A 19,745-nucleotide genomic window follows, 5' to 3' on the forward strand; every position below is an offset into this window, starting at 1 on the left:
ATATAGAAAGGCAACCTTTTTTGAGGAAAATGATTTTTCTTTATGGTCTGTTGTCACTTTTTCACGTACATACCCGGAACCTGGAGCTCTTCTCTGCTTTTAGAATGCTTTTTTACCTCAGTTAGGTAAGAGTGACTCTGACTCTATTTTAGAATATCCATTGTGGTTTAAAATGTAGATTTAAATCTTCAGTAAAAGAAATAGGCTCCATGTAGGACCCACATGCCCCATGAAGTAAGTTGATACCAATCTCATGAATAATGGTGTCTCACAAGTATCGAGTTCCCCGTGTACACTTTGCTTTCCCTATTCCCGTGTTTAACTATCATAGAAGTCCCGGGAGCTGGGCAGAGCAGTGCAGGGCAGGTATACCTTAAATCTGCAAAGAAGCAAATTAGGTTTAGGGAGATGGAGTGAATCTTGCCTAAGGCAAAACATGATGGTGTCTGGTTTTAAGCATGGATTGGAAACCAGAGGGCTTTGGGATTCGATGAGGCAAATGTGCAAAGATAGGAAACTCTCCTTTTCAATATTAAATGTCTTTGGGAGACAGACCAGGTTGTTGAGGTAAGTTCTGTATCCCCTAATGCCATAGAATCACCGAAGTGATCTCATACTTTCTGAACCAATTGTTTCTCAGATTCCTCACGTTCCACCTCAGTCTTTTGTTGTAAGAACAATGAACTCTTACACCTTCTGATGTATTAGCCAGGCTCCCGTGCGGAAGTGCTGGCGTGGTTCTCTCTCATTGCCTTTTCTTGACTTAAGGAGAACTCTGGGCAAGCCCGTCTTGATAGTGTGACTTGCCTGGGCTGCTCAAAGAGATGTGTCTGGAGGACTTAAGTTATTCCTTTTCCTCTTCATCCTTTCATGACCACTACTGTAAAATAACGAAGCAAAGTATACACTGTGGTGTAGTTCGTGAAGAAGGTGTGTCAGTCTAATAGTATCTTCCTACATGATCACCAGGTTTGAATTTTTGGTTGAGAAGAGGGGAGGTGAGTAAGTCATGGCTGACGGTCTGTTATCAGGAAGAGCTATTCGAGGAGAGGCATCCATAAAGTACAATTCCGTAGTAATGCTATCAGAAAGACCACCTCAGGATTGGTTTTAAGGGTGGTATGTTTCATAAAAGCTTTATTTGCTCAGTGAAGGAATCAGGTGCTTTTTTTTGTTTTGTTCTAAGTAGGCTCCACACCCAGCATGGAACCCAATGTGGGGCTTGAACCCACAACCCTGAGATCGAGACCTGAGCTGCAAACAAGAGTCGGATGGATGCTTTAAGCAACTGAGCCACCCAGGCGCCCCATCAATCGCATTTTAAATGCTGGTGTTGTCTGTATTACTGACATCAACTCATCCTTTCAAAGTGACCTATCATGCCAATTTTGCCAAAATCAAGGATATTTTAGGGGAAATAGAGGTTGACCTACTAGTCTTGACATACATACCTTAGAGCCTAAAGATTGTTTTCATATGAGATTTCACTTTTTAAATCCACTTGGTTAATTTGGGTTTTTGTATGAGGTGTGACCATAAGTTTGATCACTTGCGCTGCCTACTTGAGGCACGATGGTGCGAGAGTCAGCCCGGCATCACCGGGCCTGGCTGGATGCCAAGCTTGGCCACTTACCAGCCGAAAGGCCTTGGCAGGCTACTTAACCCCTCTACTGCTCAGTCTTCCTACTGGTAAAATGGGGTGGTGTTGCCTTTCTCACAGGGTCGCTAACGGACCGCATTAGACAATGTCGCTGAGGTGCCTGGCACCCCCCAGGTGCCCAGCCCAGGTGCCCAGATGCAGGGCTTACGGATTGATGCAGCACTGGTGGCCTAATGCCTACACGTTGCTGCCGTTCTTCTGAACTTTTGTCCCCGCCTAGAGCTCCTGAGCTCCAGACCCACATAGGCAGCTGCCTCCTGGATGTCTTCATCCCTAAGTCGCCATAGCTAAAACCTATATCTCGGTCATTGGCTCTGCCAGTTTGCCCAAACGAGGCATGTGGGAGCTCTCCGAGACCTCGTCTTCATCTCTCATCCTCAGTCTGCTCAGCTGTCTTAACTCTCGCTGGGATCTGTTGCCTCTGACCTCATTTTCTGACTTGGTGACTATAACAGCACAGTAACCTGCCTCGCCAACACCAGTCAGCATCCTTCCCCTGAGGCAGTCCCTGGGACTCCCGAGTGATCTCAGAAAATCAAATCAGGTCTTCGGGAGTCCAGCCCAGAATCCTTTAATGGTGCCTCCTGTCTTCAGGATAAATCTGAGCCTTTTTGTGAGGCCCCTCAAGACGTGGACCCTGCCCTTCCCTTTCGCTCTTCTCAGCTCCACCCCCTCGCACCCTGTACTTCATCCACTGGGACTGCTCTAAGACTCCCACAGGGTCACACTTCCGTGCCTTCACAAGTCCTGTTTTCTCTGCGCAGAATATTCTTTCAGTGACTCCCTCCCTCGGTGTAGTTCTGGGAGGCTCGTGGATGGTGTTGCCTGTCCCTGGAGGCTTCCTGCCCCCCGTTCCCAGGCTGGATCACTGCTCTCCCTAGAGGCTTCTTTATCACCATTCAGCCCCGCTGCCACTATCATTAACTCACCAGTCTGTGTGACTGAAGAGCAATGGGGACTTTTGTCCCTTTATCCCAGGGGTCTATAAATGTCACATGTATGAATGACTTCCATCCCTTCTCAGACAACTGGAGAGGCTTGGGTACCAGGTATGTCTAATGCTGTTCGATTACTTGTCACATCTGTGATGCAGTGAAGTGGCAGTTGCGTGCTGATGCCATGTGGCCGTGTGGGGCACTGACGGAACGAGGGCAGAGCTGCTTAACCGGCGGGCTCTAGAGTCTGGTGCACTTGATTTTGAGCTCCAGCTCCCCGTCTCAACAAGCCTGCAGGCCAGCTTCATAATTCCAGCTCCCGACCACATGGCTGTTCCGCCAATGGGGGGAGAACGTGATGGTGCGAAAACAGGAGTATTGGGTCCTCCCAGCAGTCACCTTTCTTTGGAACATCAGCAAATAATGGGTTTACACCTCAAGCTTCTGGGAACTCTCCTAGCATGAGTCATCCTTCTCGAGTCCAGGCCATTCTGAGGTTGGTGGGGGTAGATGACCTCAGAAACTGGGTGCATTCATGGAAATACGTGCCGCCCCGATGAGACCCTGACAGCCTGACACCCTGCCTTTTGCAGTGACACTGTTTCTGTTTCGTAAAATTTGAGTTAGGAAAGTTCATTACCAAGCATCTACAGAATTAGTTCAGAAGCTTGAGGAAATCAGGCAGCTTTCTTAAGGAATGGCTATCAACTAGGCCTGCTCCGTAATGCTTTTAAAAGCACGGCTGTTGGCCCTACCCCACTCCACCCGCCCTCAGAAGTTAGATGCAGTAGGACGCGGTTCTGCAAATGGCATTTTTGGGGTATCTGCAGGTGTCACTTTTGAAGCCCCACTGATCACTGTGGGTTGCTACAGGGTAGGGGACCCACATTCCGAGAAGGGGCTGAGCACTGACCTTAATGAGGAGAGGATGAGGTCAGGAGCAGAGGCCTGGGTCAGGACGCCTGGGAGGGGTGGGGGCCTGCCCTGCTTCTTCCTTTCCTTTCTGGCCAAATGTTTTATGACCCCACGATGACTTTCTCTTCTCAGTGCATCTCTGGAATTACAAATTCTGAAGTTCACAAGACTTCGTGAAACTGCTTGTATTAGCCCACAGTGATATCAAAAATTAAAACTATTTCTGTTCTTTTGCATTTGTGCTACTGCAGTTAATTTAAAATGAGCTTCAGGGGCGCCTGGGTGGCACGGCGGTTAAGCGTCTGCCTTCGGCTCAGGGCGTGATCCCGGCGTTGTGGGATCGAGCCCCACATCAGGCTCCTCCGCTGTGAGCCTGCTTCTTCCTCTCCCACTCCCCCTGCTTGTGTTCCCTCTCTCGCTGGCTGTCTCTATCTCTGTCACATAAATAAATAAAATCTTTAAAAAAAAAAAATGAGCTTCAAGGATGTGTCAGGGAAGTCTTTCTCCTTTGGGAATCAGATATGACGTTGTGTGCTGTCTTAGCCAGCAAGCCTAGACCTGGGAGTCTTGATGAGACAGGGGCTGTTTGATCAGACAGTGCAGTGGCCATCACCCGTGTCCCCAGATCCTGACTGTTGCCTTTGGCAGTGGCTGTATACGTCTGCCGAGTGAGTCATGATCATTTTTATGGCATATCGTTAAAAATTTCCAGTGTTACTTAATAATGAAGTTCAAGGAAACAGAAGGGTTAGATTTCAGGAAGTCGCTACATTTTAAATGCCATCTAGTATTTTCATGTTATGGCTTAATTTCGTATCAGACTTTAACAAATTCTGATGTTGGGAATCTACAATTTAAACCATGTGTAAAGCTAGGACAGTGCTTTGTAGTTTGTCTTTAGTCACAGTTCCTACAGTGGCCAGTTCTGCTGCCTCCCCACCTTGTCTCTTCCTTTTCTGCCCTCACTCATCCTACTCTGGCCTTGCCTTCCTCAGACCCACCTCAGGGCCTTTGCACATGATCTCCCCCCTCCTCCAGATTGTTGGTAGCTTGTCCCCTCACTTCCTTCAAGGCTCTGCTCAAGCGGCTCTGTATCAGTGAGGCCTCCTTTGATCTCCTAGATCCTTCGAGGCCCCACTCCTTACTGCCCTCATCCTGCTTATCCACAGAGCTGGTCACCCTCTGACATTCTGTTTGTATACTTACTTAGTTGTGTAGTCTTTCTCCCTCCCCTACTTCTCTCCCTCCTCATGGAAGCACCACAAGGGCAGGGACTTTGTCACTTTTGTTCCTGGGTATGTCCCCAGTGCCTAAAACAGTTCCTGGCACATATTAGATGGTTAATATAAATATGTGTTGAATACATGAATGTATTAAATACAACTTTTTTACTTAGAAGGGACTTTTTAGGATCATCGACTAAACTTATGTTACAAATTGGGAAACTGAGGCACAGAAAGGTTATATGGCTCATTCAGAATGGAGCTCAATCATTTCAAAACTGCTACCAGCTCTTTTTAAAAATCTAGGAATATATGTGGAGCCTTCTGGTCACTTGTCCACGATAAGACAGAAGAATAAGGGAAAATAGACTGATAATTTAAAAATTTAGCAAAAATAAGACAAGTCATTGTGTAATGGCAAAACTTTCTCATACAGAAGGCAGAGTCTTATTCATGTTCACAGTGTAGAGTGCACCTTGCATATAATTAGTGCTCAAGAAAGATGTGTTAATGGATTTGGTTATATTGTTATAAAGCCATTCCTTTCTGCAAGGCCCTCCCTCTGCACTACTCTTTTTCGTTTTTTATTCTGTCCCCAAATAGACAATTGTTCCTAGGGCTTCTCATTCAAAATTCTTCGGTTACAAGTGTCCCATTTAGGAGATTTCTCTCNCTACTCTTTTTCGTTTTTTATTCTGTCCCCAAATAGACAATTGTTCCTAGGGCTTCTCATTCAAAATTCTTCCGTTACAAGTGTCCCATTTAGGAGATTTCTCTCTCTCTGTGTGTGTGTGTGTGTGTGTGTGTGNCGGTTACAAGTGTCCCATTTAGGAGATTTCTCTCTGTGTGTGTGTGTGTGTGTTTAATTTCTTCTACGAATAGCTACCAGGATCAAAGAGGTGACCTGGTCTCTGGGAGAATCCAGAGCTACTTAGTTATTCCAGTTTTCCAGATGCAGCATCAAATGAAGCAAAGAACTAATCTTTCTAGTTCTCCACTTTGTAGAGAAAATCCAGTTGACAAGCCATGGTGATTTGCCGGCCTGAATGGTTCTGACCTCAGTCTTATTTCTGCTTACATAGACATCCTTGGAATCTCACTTTTGACAAAAAGTTGTTTATAAGTAACATGATGTTTAGATACACAACAGTCAGTTTGGGAAGTGGGACCAATTAATTTCTCTTTAAATAGAAAAGAAATGAAGCATAGCTAATCCTTATAGTGAACTGACATGAACTCCAGAGATGCAGTGACATTAACTTTAGAGTTGGAAGCCATGAAAATTCAGGATGGGTATATTTAGGAAAATGTGAGAATAGGGATGGGTAAACCACATGAAATAGAAAAGAAACCTCTTCCTGTTGTTTGCATAAATTTTAAAAATCCACTTTTATGTGTCTTTAGACATCCTAAATAAATAAACAGTTCGGAGGATGTATGGTTTGCACTTGAGACTGTTCTCAGCTCATCACCTGCAAACTCTTTCAAAAAACTATACAAGCTCCCCTGGAAACTGATATGTGCACTCCCCACCCCTCCCCAAAATAAACAAAACCTCTGTCCTCCACAGCCCACCACTGGCAGGAGCTCTGCTGCTCTTCATTACTCTTCTCTGCTCCTTCCTACTGGTGCATGGGAATCCTGTGGTTGGTTGCGGGGGCCCATTCATATCTGTGCTTCTTTCTCTATCATAAGATAACCTAAGAGGATTCAACTCCGATAATAGAAGCAGCTAAATCTTGGATTTATATACTCAAAAGCCTGGAAAGTGACTCGAAGAGATGAATCCTACTGTATCTGATCACTGGCATTTAGCTGAAGTCGGTCAAATTTCCATGCATTTCTCCAAATCTGTCTGTGCCAAACAAGTATCATGGTGTGGCATTCTGTTCTTCTAGCAAGAGTGATGGTTTAGTAGTGTGCGGCCCAGACCGTCCTCAGTCTCCCACACAAAACCTGATGTGGGAAAGATATTAGGGTTCAAAGCTGACATCCAGAAAAGAAGTCATGAGACACCTTTGGTGCAAAAAGGTGGTTCTATTAAAGCACAGGGACAGGACCTGTGGGCAGAAAGAGCTGCCCTAGGGCCATGAGGAGTGGCGATTATATACTTTCAAGTTGGGAGGAGGTTAGGGATAGTGTAAGCCTCCCAGGTATTTTGGAAACAAGGTTTCCAGCATCCTGAGGGGGCTTATCTATTGTTGGGAAAGTCATTTAATATTGTTTAGCAAAAACTCAGTCATGAGACCTTTCAGATGTATATCAGTGGGTCATATGCCTGGAGGATGATTTCCAACATGTATCTGGGGGGAGGGGGGTAGAGATAAAGGAAGTCCCCAAAGCAATTTTTATATGTTAAAGTAGACTTGCAGGATCCTGGGGGTTGGGCTAAGATAAGATTGCCTTTTACCCTTAGCAAAGTGTCAACATCAAGGGAGCTGAGTCCCTTGAAGAATGTCACTCTGCCTGTTTCAAAGACTTGTCAATGGGCTGGAGATAGTAAGGAAATTTAATAATTTTTCTTCTGCCTTTGTTTCCCACATCGAAACCCATCTGCGAAATTGCTGTCTGGGCTTGAAAGTTCAGTCTGAGTGACAGATAGCAAAGCTCGCTGATCCAAAGGGGGATTTTGCCCATGATTGAAGCTAACGGGGCCGCTTCCCTTGCTGTAACCAACCAGGTTCATGATGCATGTCAGCATGCAGTCAAACTGCCTGCAGATTTTAGGGCCCCGTCAGAGTTTCAGGCTCCCTTCACGCTGTCTGGCCTCTCCAGGGTTACAGAGCCAAGTCTTAGCCACATTAATAGTTCAGTCAAGCCCCCCTCAGAGATGAGAACATTCGGTCATCAGAGGCCATCTCGGTTTGGCCTGTCCAGCAGACAGACAGTTCACAAAAGAAGAAATTCACATGGCGACAAGACAGATGAAAAAGTATCCACCTTCACTAGCAATTAAAGAAATGCCCAAGATTAGCTTTTTAATCTCTCAGTTTGGCAAAAAGTAAACAAGAAATACGTTGCCTGCTTGAGGCGCTTGCATTCCCTGCGTCAGAAAAGGGTCATGAATGGGCACAGCCTTTCCCAGGCCACGCGGTGGTGTTGAACAGAATGGAGACGTGCAAATCCTTTCTCCCAGCTGTCCTACTTCTAGGAACCAAAAGCTAGGAATTTATACTGAGGAAATGAATTGAGGACCTACTCAAAGAAGAGTGTACAAAGGTTGCAGCCAAACAAACTAAGTATTTTAATAATAAGAGATTTAAGTAAAGTGCTGTAGATCTGAATGATAGATTTTTAGAGTGCAGTTAAAAGTCATATAAAATGTCACATGATGGCCTGATAAAGATGTATCACTGAGTGGAAAATTGTTACAAAACAATGTGAGGTCTAATGCATTTTTTAAAGAAATCCAAATACATTTAAAAGTCATGTTAGGTGAAACTCCAAACTCCGATGGTGACTTTTATTTTCTTCTCTTTGTTTATCTGCACTTTCTAATATTTCTGCAGTGATCCTCTGTTTCTTAGTGTAATATTTTTGATAACTTAAGCGGTTCTGCAGCAGGTTTGGTCTCCTGCTGGGATTGTTGGGGGGGGTAGTGAACAGGGGCCTGGGGGTGTGGGGAGTAGGAAGGGGTCCCTCTTGGATTGATAGCGTTTGACCTGTATGAAGTATGCAACCGGTCCGTCTAAAGTTACATATGAACCATTCACAGATTCTCTTCAGAACCATTGCACTGCATCAGTGGGTGACGAAGGACATAGTATAGTGAGTAGAATGGGTTTCTCTAAAGAGTAGTAGTCACATAACTACTTTTAAATAAATCCTTATCAGACATTATTAAAGAAAGAACTGTGTACTGTGGTTCCAGGAACTTTAGGAACTGTTCTGTCTTCCTTTAGAAAGATATTTTCCAAGATGTCAAGTTTTCATTTTATAGAGACACTGTTTTTTCCTGTATGAAATATCCTCTATAGGTATTTATGTGAAAATTGAAAATGACTGCCCCAGCTTTTTAAAAAGTAAGTGACAAAGGAAAGCATGCTTATGGAAAACAGAACTTGGATTCTCTTCAGAAGTTTAAAGTCCTCCCCACCCCACCCCACCCCACCCCACCCCACCTTGCCCTTTACACTATGTATTCTTTCTTCTATCTAGGGATAATCAATGTGAACTTTATTCTAGATCTTTCTTTTTGTATTCATTTATATATATGATGGTATGTGTGTGTATAAATGAATGTATACTAACAGTCTTAAAGTTTTTAACTTGTTAGATTCTAGTATATATATTATTTTGCAACTTTTTCTATTCCACTTATATTAATGTGAGTCTTTGCTCACATTTCTTATGTTGAATCTGAGTAAGGAATTGTGTGTTCAATATTTATATCAGTAATATTTATTTGTCCTTACTCCTTTGATAAACTCAGTCACCAGGGCAGACTGTTAAAAACTTAGCCCTAAGTTTCTTTCCCAAAGTGTAGCTGTCAGTTAGTTCTCTGGAATTTTGAACCACATGGGAGGCTCAGTCAATGATTAGAGAACTAGCTCACAAAAGCATCAGAAGCACATTGTGATATATAATATGTGAAAGTGCCTAACTGGTACTTTTTTCAACTTTACTTTTGAAGGATCTTAAGCATTCTTTTTTCCCCTGCCAGAAATTTGCATTTCACTGGAGAGAAAATCAGCTGCATTTTCTTCCTAGGTCTACCACTCATAAACCCAGTGACCTCACTTTCTGGGGGCCTCTGTTTCCTGGTCAGGAAAATGCTGTGGCATCTCTAAGGTTCTCTCCAGAAGGCTCAACATTCTCTGATTCTGTCTCATCACCTCCATAGCACCTAGGACAAGGTGTCCCGAGGGCATGGGGGACGGGTTAATGCCATGCCACATAAGCACAAATGATGGTGCCTCTCCAAGTCACTTGCACGTGTCCAGAATTGAGACCAAAGGTTAGTTGGCAGCAAGACTGTGGTTGGGGAAGAACCGCAGCTCTGAACTCCCTGTACCTTTTTTACTGACAGCATGGTTCATTTGTTAATGCCTCAGGTCTGTTTGCCTGTGCCTAATGTTTAATATTTTTAGTAATTTACTTTAAAAATCTGGTGTTCAACATTCTTTCCCCACTCCCACTCTTCCTTGCATCCGTGCACAAGATGTACCTGAGGGCATCATGACATGGGACAAGTCACCCAGCTGGTATTTCAGGATGGGTTAGCTTCAAAAGATACTGTTTCTCAACCAAATAATTCTCCTGATTTTAAAGAGTGTGAGCTAGGTATAAGGAATGGTTTCAAATACAGTGCAAGTGTCTCTTTTTAAATTCCTTTTGTATAAGAACTGATTACGTGTCCTACTTGGTTCACAGGCCAGGGGTGAGTGTTCAGCCGTCCTACCTTTCTGAACACAAGGGTTCATGAGGCACAAGCTCCGAATGAGCTCCAACATCACTGCTTAAAAGATATCATTTCCGGGGCGCCTGGGTGGCTCAGTCCTTAAGCATCTGCCTTCCGCTCAGGGCGTGATCCCAGGGTTCTGGGATTGAGCCCCCACATCGGTCTCCCTGCTCCGCTGGGAGCCTGCTTCTTCCTCTCCCACTCCCCCTGCTTGTGTTCCCTCTCTCTCTGTCTTTCTCTTTGTCAAATAAATAAATAAAACCTTAAAAAAAAAAAAGGATATCATTTCCCCTTCTTTTTTTTTTTTTTTTAAGATTTTATTTATTTATTTGACAGAGATAGAGACAGCCAGCGAGAAAGGGAACACAAGCAGGGGGAGTGGGAGAGGAAGAAGCAGGCTCATAGCGGAGGAGCCTGATGTGGGGCTCGATCCCGTAATGCCGGGATCACGCCCTGAGCCGAAGGCAGACGCTTAACCGCTGTGCCACCCAGTCGCCCCTATCATTTCCCCTTCTTAACTTCTTTTTCTTTTTTTAATTTCTTTTCTCTTTTCCTTTTCCCCTCCCCCCCGCTTGCCTCCATTCAATCCTATCATGCTGTGGAACAAAAAATGTAGCACCCACACATATTTCCATTCACACTGACCCTTCCCCCCCAAAAGAAAAAAAAAAACTAGGATAACACTCCACCCTCTCCCAAAAAATCCACAGTGGCTTCTGTTCATGCCTCCCTTTTATGAGTATTGAATGGGGATTAGGTAAAACAAACCAAAAAAAAGGCAGGAACAAAGCAGAGGGAAGGCAGGATGGGGGATAAGAAAAGAAAGGAGTTGAAACAATGAGGTGTGCGCTTTATGTGGATGTGGGAAGTAGGGAGGGCTCCTTGGCCAGTTGGCGGGATTTCTAGGTGAAACCCAGAGCAAGGGTGGTTTTGAAGTCTGCAGGATTTGCACGACTACCTAAGGTTTGAAGAATGGGTACGATTTGGGCCAGGGGAAGGCAGACCTAGGACGCGTTTATGACGCCTGGATTCTACTTTGGGTATGGACGGTTCCCAAGCCAAAGCTCTCTCCCTCCCGCCCTCCTGGGAACATGGTTGTTTGGGCTTTCTCTTGGGATCGCTGAAGCACGGGGAGCCCCTATAAAGCAATTTAAGACAGGAGTGATAGCATGAGTGAAACCGGGAGGGATTTCCAGAGCCCTCCAGATGGTGTGAAAGGACTGTTTCCCAGCTTGGAAGCAAAACCAGGTTTTGGTCGCCAAACACAGCTGCTAATGCTTTTCCACTGACCTGTGGCTCACTGAAGAGAGGACATGTGACGATGCCGAGCTCAGACCGACGTGCTGGTGACTCTGGAAGAAGGAAAGGCAGCTCCAGGATTCAAAGCTGAGTTCCAGGAGGAGGATTTCTCAGCCCCATGAGCCTCTTCTGGCTTTTTTTTTTCTTCATCTGTGGGGCTGGTTCGTGAGCTCCATGCAGCACTACCTTTAGAACAGGAGTTGCTGCACCGGGGGAGCTGGAAAGAGCCAGGATTTAAAACCCAGCCCTGCCTCTTACCAGATGTATGTCCTTAGGCAAATTCTTCCATCTCTCTGAGCTGCAGTTTCCTCAGATGTAAAATGGAAATAATGATATGCTTTCACTTACAGAGATGTCACCCAAATTAGAGAAGATGGTGTAAAGCCCTGGGCGTTTAAGCACCGGTACCCAGGTACTTATGTGCTAGTACTAAGTAACTAGGGACTGATAATCCTTTCTCTTTTAGCGTCTGCAAGCAGAATGTGTTCATTAATATAGTGAAATTAGGCAATTATCTAGTTTCTAAGGAAAAAGGGAAGCAGACAGTAGAGCACTTTACACAAGCCCTTTTCCATAAAAGCCCTACGGGTCACTGTGTCTGTCCTGCGCCCGCTCTGTCGGGTGCTGGGGGGAGCCGGGGTGGAGTGAGGCTTCCGAAGTTCCACCAGGGGCCTTCGTAAGCTCTGGGAAGTCAGTGGACGCGGTTCATCCTCACTGCTTCGTGGCCAGTATGGGTCCAGCTTCTCAATTGGGTTCGCCACAGCATTTTGGCAAACTGGACGCACCTGGCCCTCTTTAGGGTTTGACACACAGAGAGGGACGACTCAGAGCCTCGAGGCTTTTTGAAGATGGGAATGACCCACCCTGCCCGGTCCTGCGAGGGTCTCCCACCGCTTCCTGGGGCTGCAGAGATTCACACGTGTCCCACAGCCTCTTCTCTTGATCCGTGTCCCGGGCAAGCGAAAGAGCAGTTTTACTCTTGCAGTTGCTGCTGTTTGGGGTGGTAAAGTTGAGGGGCAGTGGCATCGGTAACCAGTCAGAGGGAGAATAGGGTGATTGCCTTTTTTAGTTTACACCTTCAGAATTCCAGTCAGTGGAATTATTCGTCCTGTTTTCTGAGCCCCCAGATTTGTAAACTGCAGACAGGCAAACACATTTCTTACAAAACAGCGTATATCTAGGGCTTTTTTCCCTCCTGACTGGCTCCTCATTTAGTGGCGATGAGTAACAGGTCGTTCGATCTGTGTGGCATTGAGCGCGCTCTCCCCTCAAGGGGGCGATTCTGTGACTCAGCAGCCACCCTCTGCAGCCTTTGCCTCCTCTTTCCGCCTGCCGCTTCTCCGTTGCCACGGCCCCCTCAAGTGGCCCGTGCAGGTTACCTCTCGCCTCCTCCCTTCCTGGAGTTCCCTACCGTCTGGTGACCCTGCCGTCCTCCAGTCCTACACCCCTGCCCTCAGAGGTCAGCCCACGGGTCGCATAGCGCCCACAGGCGTGTTCGGTTTGGCCGTCACTGCAAACCCACACAGTCGTTTAGAAACCTTTAATTACCATTTCTAAATCAAGAGAGTTCATGTAGAAATCCAGACTGCCTGACTTGCTTGAAAAATTGGATGATCTTTCTCCACGGGGAAGGAGGAGAAAGAAGCAATTCCCAGCATAGGCTCTGGCAGAAAGACCCTCTCCCCTGGTTCTCTGGTGCACATGACAGGCGTCTGGCCTGTCCTCTGGCCTCCAGCACCACGGGCCAGCACCTCTCCCCAGAATCACCTCTCAGTGGACTTACTACATGCACAGTAGCTGTTTCTCTAAAACATGTAACTAGTTTTCAAAGAGTGGTATGTGCACATGGGTAAAAAGGCACACGATGTGAAAGGATGTACAGTGGAAACCGAGTCTTACTCCCAGTCTTGATGTCCCGGCCCCTGTCTCAGCTGCCAGCCCCTTTTGTGTTTTAATGAAGACAGAGGCTTGTCTGTGGAGACAGGAACCACTTGTCACTTTTCATCCCCCCAAACAGTCATTTCCTGTACAGGCAGACCTCATTTTATTGTGCTTTGCAAACAGTGCGGTTTTGACAGATTGAAGGTTTGTGGCAACCCCGCATTGAGCAAGTCTCTTGGCACCATTTTCCCAACAGCATTTGTTCACGTCATGTCTCTGTCATGTTGTGATAATGTTCGTAATATATCCAGCTTATTCATTATTGCATTTAGTATGGCGACCTATGGTCAGAGATGATGACTCGCGGAAAGCTCAGATGATGGTTAGCGTTTTTTCACAATAAAGGTTTTTTTAATTAAAATCCGTACATTATTTTTTTAGACATAATACTGTGGAACACTTGATAGATTACAGTATAGTGTCAACATAACTTTTATATGCACTGGGAAACCAAAAACCTCAGTGAACTCACTTCATTGCCATACGTGCCGTATTGCGGTGGTCTGGACCGGAACCCGCAATATCTCCCCAAGTCTATGCCCGCACATGTCTTTTCATTTTACAGTAATACGTTGATCGTTCCATATCAGTCATCCCCAAAATATGTTGAATATTCAAGTATTCATAAAACCCCTGGGTTAATTGGGGAAATGTTACTATGTTGTTGTTGTTGTTGTTGTTTTTTGAGATTTTCTTTTTAAGTAATCTCTACACCCAACACAGGGCTTGAACCCACAACTCCGAGATCAAGAGCCACACATTCCACTGACTGAGCCAGCCAGGCGCCCCGGAAACATTACTATTCTTATCTCAAAATTAAGACTGTTGGGGAATGGATTGGTTGAAGGATTTTTGCCCAAGGAGTAGGACTGGAAAGCAAGTCTTCCAATTCCTACCCCAGTGTGTTTTGCTCTGAGTTGTACAGTTATTTGAAATTGCTGTTTATCTGTGTGGTGGAGGCCAGGAACAGTGTCCTCCCTTGTCCACGGCATATAATTTATACAAAGATACATAAGTCCTGCCCGAAGATGGGGGTAGAGGGTCTCCTCCAAACCTATCTGGAGAGTTTGGGCCTTTATGCCCCACTGCAGTAATGGAGATTGCCTCACGTGAACACTCTGTTGCCACCATATGCGAAAGTGAATCAGGAAGACTTCAAACTAACACATTGATTTCAAATGCTGCAGAGACTGTTACAACAGAAGATAGCTCCTTCCGAGCTGCCACTTCCAAAGTTCAAGTTTTATACAGTTGCATGTTGTCTGCTATGGACCTTTTACCTTCCAGCAAGCAAGACAGGAGTCCAGGTCAGAAGTCTGTTCATGTATTCAGGATTTACCATGAGACAGGGTATCTTATCAGTGGAAGAGGGTTGGAAAGTTGTAAACATAAGACAAAAGTTTGGGATTTTATGCTCTCTTGAGAGGTGAATGCTAGCTTTCATAATAGCTTCACAGAAGCCCATTTTATTTGCTAAGATATTGTTCTGGTAGTCAATATGTCCTGCCCTCCTCCTACTTTGAAAAGATAAGGATGTCTTAGAGTGAATATGTACCATTATTGTTAAAGAGGGCAAACATGCCTCAGAATAAACAAGATCCAGCTTTGCGAGTAAATATTAAACGTTCTCTTTGTTTTTTTTTCAGGGACACGTGGCCACCAAGAATCATGAGCAACCCATTTGCACACCTAGTTGAGCCTTTGGATCCTGCACAACCAGGAAAGAAATTCTTCAATTTGAATAAATTGAAAGATTCAAGATATGGTGGGTACCTGGCTCTGTGATGTAATTGTTCTCATAGCAGTTAGAGTCTCATTTGCATGATAATTAGGCTATGTAATTAATTAATTAATTAGCCTTTAGGAGAGTTAGAGGGAGTAGCAGAAATGGCCAAATGGTCTTGGATTAATTATACAAGCACACACACACCTTTCTTACATTGCCCATTTTTAAGTAAGTAATAATGATTATATACATGTGACATTTATATAACAATTATAGAATATAGAGTGTCTGTACATATATATTATATTATTTAATCTGTATAACAACCCTATGAGGTCATGTTTATAAAATGTAAGAAGTCCTGAGGAAGCTGAGGCCCAGAGAGGGTCAATGACATGATCATGTGGGTAGCAGAATTGGACAAAAACAGGTCTTTTTTATTCCAAATCCTCTGCCTTTCTACCTTTGCACTCTGATCTTTTCCAAATAATACTAGGTGAATAATTTTCATAGAGCAGGATAAAACATTGTTTTATAAATAAACAAAATGGTCTTTCTTACAAATTACCATTGTTTTATCCTCAGACCTATTATCAGGGGTCATCATACGTGATGTTTAGGCTCATATTCCCTTTGAAAGGTACATGTGGCTGTTACAATAGTTGTAAAGGAATTACTTTCTCATTTCTTAAATGCTAGTTTTCATAAGAAATATTACTTTGTCTGTGTGTGTTACTTTCCAACACATAATATAGTAAATATCTAGATTGACCTCTTTCGTGATAACTTAAGGGAAACTGTTTTTGGAATCCAAGGTAAGGCAGCAATTTATTATGAAAGAATTAACTATAATATTTATTTTTGCCTATAATATTTATTTTACCTATTTTGCCTAGTGGGTATTTTCTAGTATCAAATGTCTCTTAACCCATTCCCTCTTTCCCTGTTGAAAGAGTAGTCTGATGCTTTGTATCAAGTTTATATAGAGATTGGCTTTAACTAGCTCTTAATGAGAAGGTGTCTCATGGCTTTTGTTTGTTTTGTTTTGCTTTCTCCTTTTTCCCTAGAACGCTTACCATTTTCTATCAGAGTTCTCCTGGAGGCAGCCATTCGGAACTGTGATCAATTTTTGGTGAAGAAAAATGACATCGAAAATATCCTAAATTGGAATGTCATGCAGCATAAGAACATAGAAGTGCCATTTAAGCCTGCCCGCGTCATCCTGCAGGACTTCACGTGAGCCTAATGTCACTTCACTCCCCTCTTCACTGCCTCCCTCGTCAGCCTTTAGAGAAAGTTTCACACACACACACTCACACACACACAGTGCCTGTATAATTTGTCACCCAATATCCAGACCCTTTTGAAAAAGTAAGGAGTCTGTTATCCTGGACAGCAAGAAATTATCTCGGACACATTGGGATGTGTAGTCACTTTGCTTTTTCCAATGGCAGAGGTCATTATCTGTGGTCTCGGAGCTCCTAGTCTTAAGTATACTAGCAGAAGGTGGAAGAAATTGCATGGAGTAGGGCTATCTTGGAATCTTCTCTCTCATATCCTGTCACCCACATAGCCAGTTTTGAACAGCTGTCCTTAGAACAGTGATGTGCTGTCCCCTTAGGGGTGACATAGGTCACAAGGCCTGACCTGTTGTCATTAAGCCTCAGTTCACATCCTGCTATTCCCAGGAGTCCTTACTCCCCATCATGGCCTGCTGTTTTTAGACACTACCTTTCCATTTTTAAGTGATGTTATTTTTTTCCTTCTAGAGACCAAATTTCATCTTCCTAGAGGACAAATTTTACTCTCCAAAATAATAAAAAGGAAAGATTCACCTAGTCTAAATTTGATTCATAGCATACTTTTCTAATTTACATCCATTTCTTTAAATTTGGTCTGATGGTGGAGGTCTGATCCATGTATCTTCTCTAGGTCTTTGTCACCCCACCATGTGAATGGGACTCAGCCATGGCAGTAACAGTCCCAGAGTTTTTAAGTGCCTGCTTTCCCACGGTCTCTGTTGAACCCTCTTTGTTGTTACTTTAATGCAATGACAACACTGCATATAGAGCTACTCAGTCAGGGCACTTACTGCCAATGTCTGCTCAAGGAAAGGTGTTTAGAAACTTCCACTTTTCTAAGTCATCCAGTGTTCGCCCCACTGATGAAACTGTCTCATGGCCAGTATTGTCAGCGGAGATCAAAGCTGACAAATCCAATGAACCTCGTTCAACAGTTTTGTCTTCTGCTTAACGCTCTTTTCTTAGGGGTGTGCCAGCAGTGGTTGACTTTGCTGCCATGCGTGATGCCATGAAAAAGTTAGGAGGAGATCCAGAGAAGATAAACCCCGTCTGTCCTGCCGACCTTGTAATTGATCACTCCATCCAGGTGGATTTCAACAGAAGGTGAGAGATTAGGATGAATACTTGAGTTTTCTCTTTTGTGCAAAATCTTAGCGTTCAAGTCTTCTTTGTGTGTGTATGTAGATAAATAAAAGAAGAAAATCTTTAGAAGGTGTATTCAGAAAAACTCAAACTTACTATAGATTTTCCAGTGAAGATTTTGGGGCAGAGGGAGTAGGTTGTTTTTTGGGTCTTTTAATGTATGGCTTTTTTCTTTTTATTTCTTCTGGGGCCAGGCTGAAGGAGAAAGCAGCTATCTGGTGATCACAGAAGCTCAAAAGGGCAAGTGGGAACCCATAATATCTTTTGAGGCTTAGATCAGGGCAGGCATAGAACCATTTCTCCTCACAGTGACATTGATCAAAGCAAGTCACCCAGTCGAGTCCTAAATTCGGGGTGGGGAATACTGTTGCAGAAGTAACTGCAGGATTACACAGGGAGGGCAACCAGGTACTGCTAGAAGAATAACTAAATAGTTACTATTAACTATGAGTGGGGAAAGAAAGAACTATACCACATTCAGTGCTGGGGAAATTAATTGTTTGGTAGAGAGAGCAATGCCTGTGAATTAAAGCATTAATATTTTTAATAATAAATCATCAAAAAATTTAGAAGAAAATTTATGTGTCAAATGTCTTGTGGAGAAAGACCTTTCTAAATCTAAAAGCAATGAATAAAACAAAAAAGAACAAAGAACTATCGTTTTAATCACTTCAAAATTAACAGTAAATATCTTAAAAAAAGATTTGCCACAAATATGACAGAGGGTTAATACCCTTAATATATAAACAGTGTGTATAATCCATTAAAAAATAGTAAAACCCAGCAGATAGATGGGCAAAGGAAAGTGGACTTTTCACAATAAAAGGAAAAGCAACAGTAAACACTATATAAATCCTTTTCAACTTCGGAAGTAATAAAAAAGTAGATTAAATCCTTGAGATACCATTTTCTCTTATCAATATAGTTAGGATTAGAAAATAAACACTATCAATTATAAAGGTGTCATGAGGGAGACACTTTTGTGCACTGCTGATTATACTCTAAATTAGGAATGATGAAAGCAGTATGTATGAAGATTATTAGAAATTGCCATATCCTTTGTCCTGAGCATTACCCCTTCATAGATAATCTGAAATTCAGGAGTAGCTTCAGGACTAAATAGTATTCATTAAAGTATTATTTATAATAATGGAAACCTAGAAGCACTCTTACTGTCCATCAAAGGAGAATGATTTTTTAAATTATGGTATGTCCTTAAAGTGATTATTAGGTAACATTTACCGTTATAATTATAAAGTGTTTATTAACACTTGGAACGTGCTCCTGCCATAGCTCAATGAGCCAGATACAAATTGCGTGTATAGTGTGATCTCAGCTAGATGAATAGTTATAAAAATATTAAAAATTGGAAAAAGAGGTGACAAACTGCTAAACGATTTAGGATTGTAACTGTTCTTTATTTTAACAATAAGAAGCTATGGTTTTTATAATAAGTCATTTAAGAATATGAAACAAACCATTCAAAGAGGAAAAAAAAAAAACCTTGCTTCCTTGGGGGATTTAAGTGGGTTCCATACAGCCTCGAAAACTGTGGTAACTGGCCGTTCTCGGATTAATGTTGCCAATATCCAAACCAGATAAATTCAGGATAAAAAGAAATCTGCTTTGTCCCCTGAATTGACGGTTCTTGGAACAAATGGTCCTCAGCAGCTGTTCCCTTTCCTTTGGACTGTAACCTCATCCTTAGACAACTTGTCTTTTTTTTTTTTTTCCCCTTAAATCACATGAACTCAATTTAATGGTTTGGTGTCAAAGGGAAAAATTAAAAATACATACACAAAATGTTATTCTATTTGAGAATAAGGATATTTCCTAACACCCCACTTCAGAAGTTCTAAAAGGAGCCTCACAAAATCATGGGCAACTTTATGTTTCTTGGAGATTCTCACTAGTGTTAATGACTTAGCTTTATTTCACTGCCTGGAAGGTGAAAGTACTGGTGAGGACAGAATTGTAATTGTTTTAATGTCTGAAGTCTTTTGATTCAAAATTCAAAGAGCTCCTATTAAGTATGTAATACTTACCTAATAATATTACTTTGTTATTAATATTACTTATTATTACTTAATATTATTAGTTAATAATTTAAGTAATAAGCATTAAGTAATATTAAATATTACTTAATAGTAATAAATATTATTAATACTTAATAATATTAAGTACTAAGTATGAATTTGGGT

At 43.0% G+C, this 19,745-nt stretch overlaps 1 protein-coding gene across 2 annotated transcripts in view; it reads left to right on the forward strand.

Annotated features, from left to right (window-relative positions):
* The window catches only part of ACO1 (aconitase 1), a 57,045-nt gene that overhangs the window by 6,764 nt on the left and 30,536 nt on the right, over positions 1-19,745 (forward strand). The window contains exons 2-5 of one of the 2 annotated variants that reach the window (XM_034664005.1): positions 14,098-14,681; positions 15,021-15,139; positions 16,168-16,336; positions 17,368-17,505. In XM_034664005.1, the coding sequence (XP_034519896.1) occupies positions 15,043-15,139; positions 16,168-16,336; positions 17,368-17,505 (404 nt within the window). In that variant the 5' untranslated portion in view covers positions 14,098-14,681; positions 15,021-15,042. The remainder of the gene's footprint in view (positions 1-14,097; positions 14,682-15,020; positions 15,140-16,167; positions 16,337-17,367; positions 17,506-19,745) is intronic. The other variant, XM_034664004.1, reaches the window with a different exon arrangement.

Source organism: Ailuropoda melanoleuca, chromosome 7 (genome assembly GCF_002007445.2).
Source record: "Ailuropoda melanoleuca isolate Jingjing chromosome 7, ASM200744v2, whole genome shotgun sequence".
Lineage (NCBI taxonomy): Eukaryota > Metazoa > Chordata > Mammalia > Carnivora > Ursidae > Ailuropoda > Ailuropoda melanoleuca.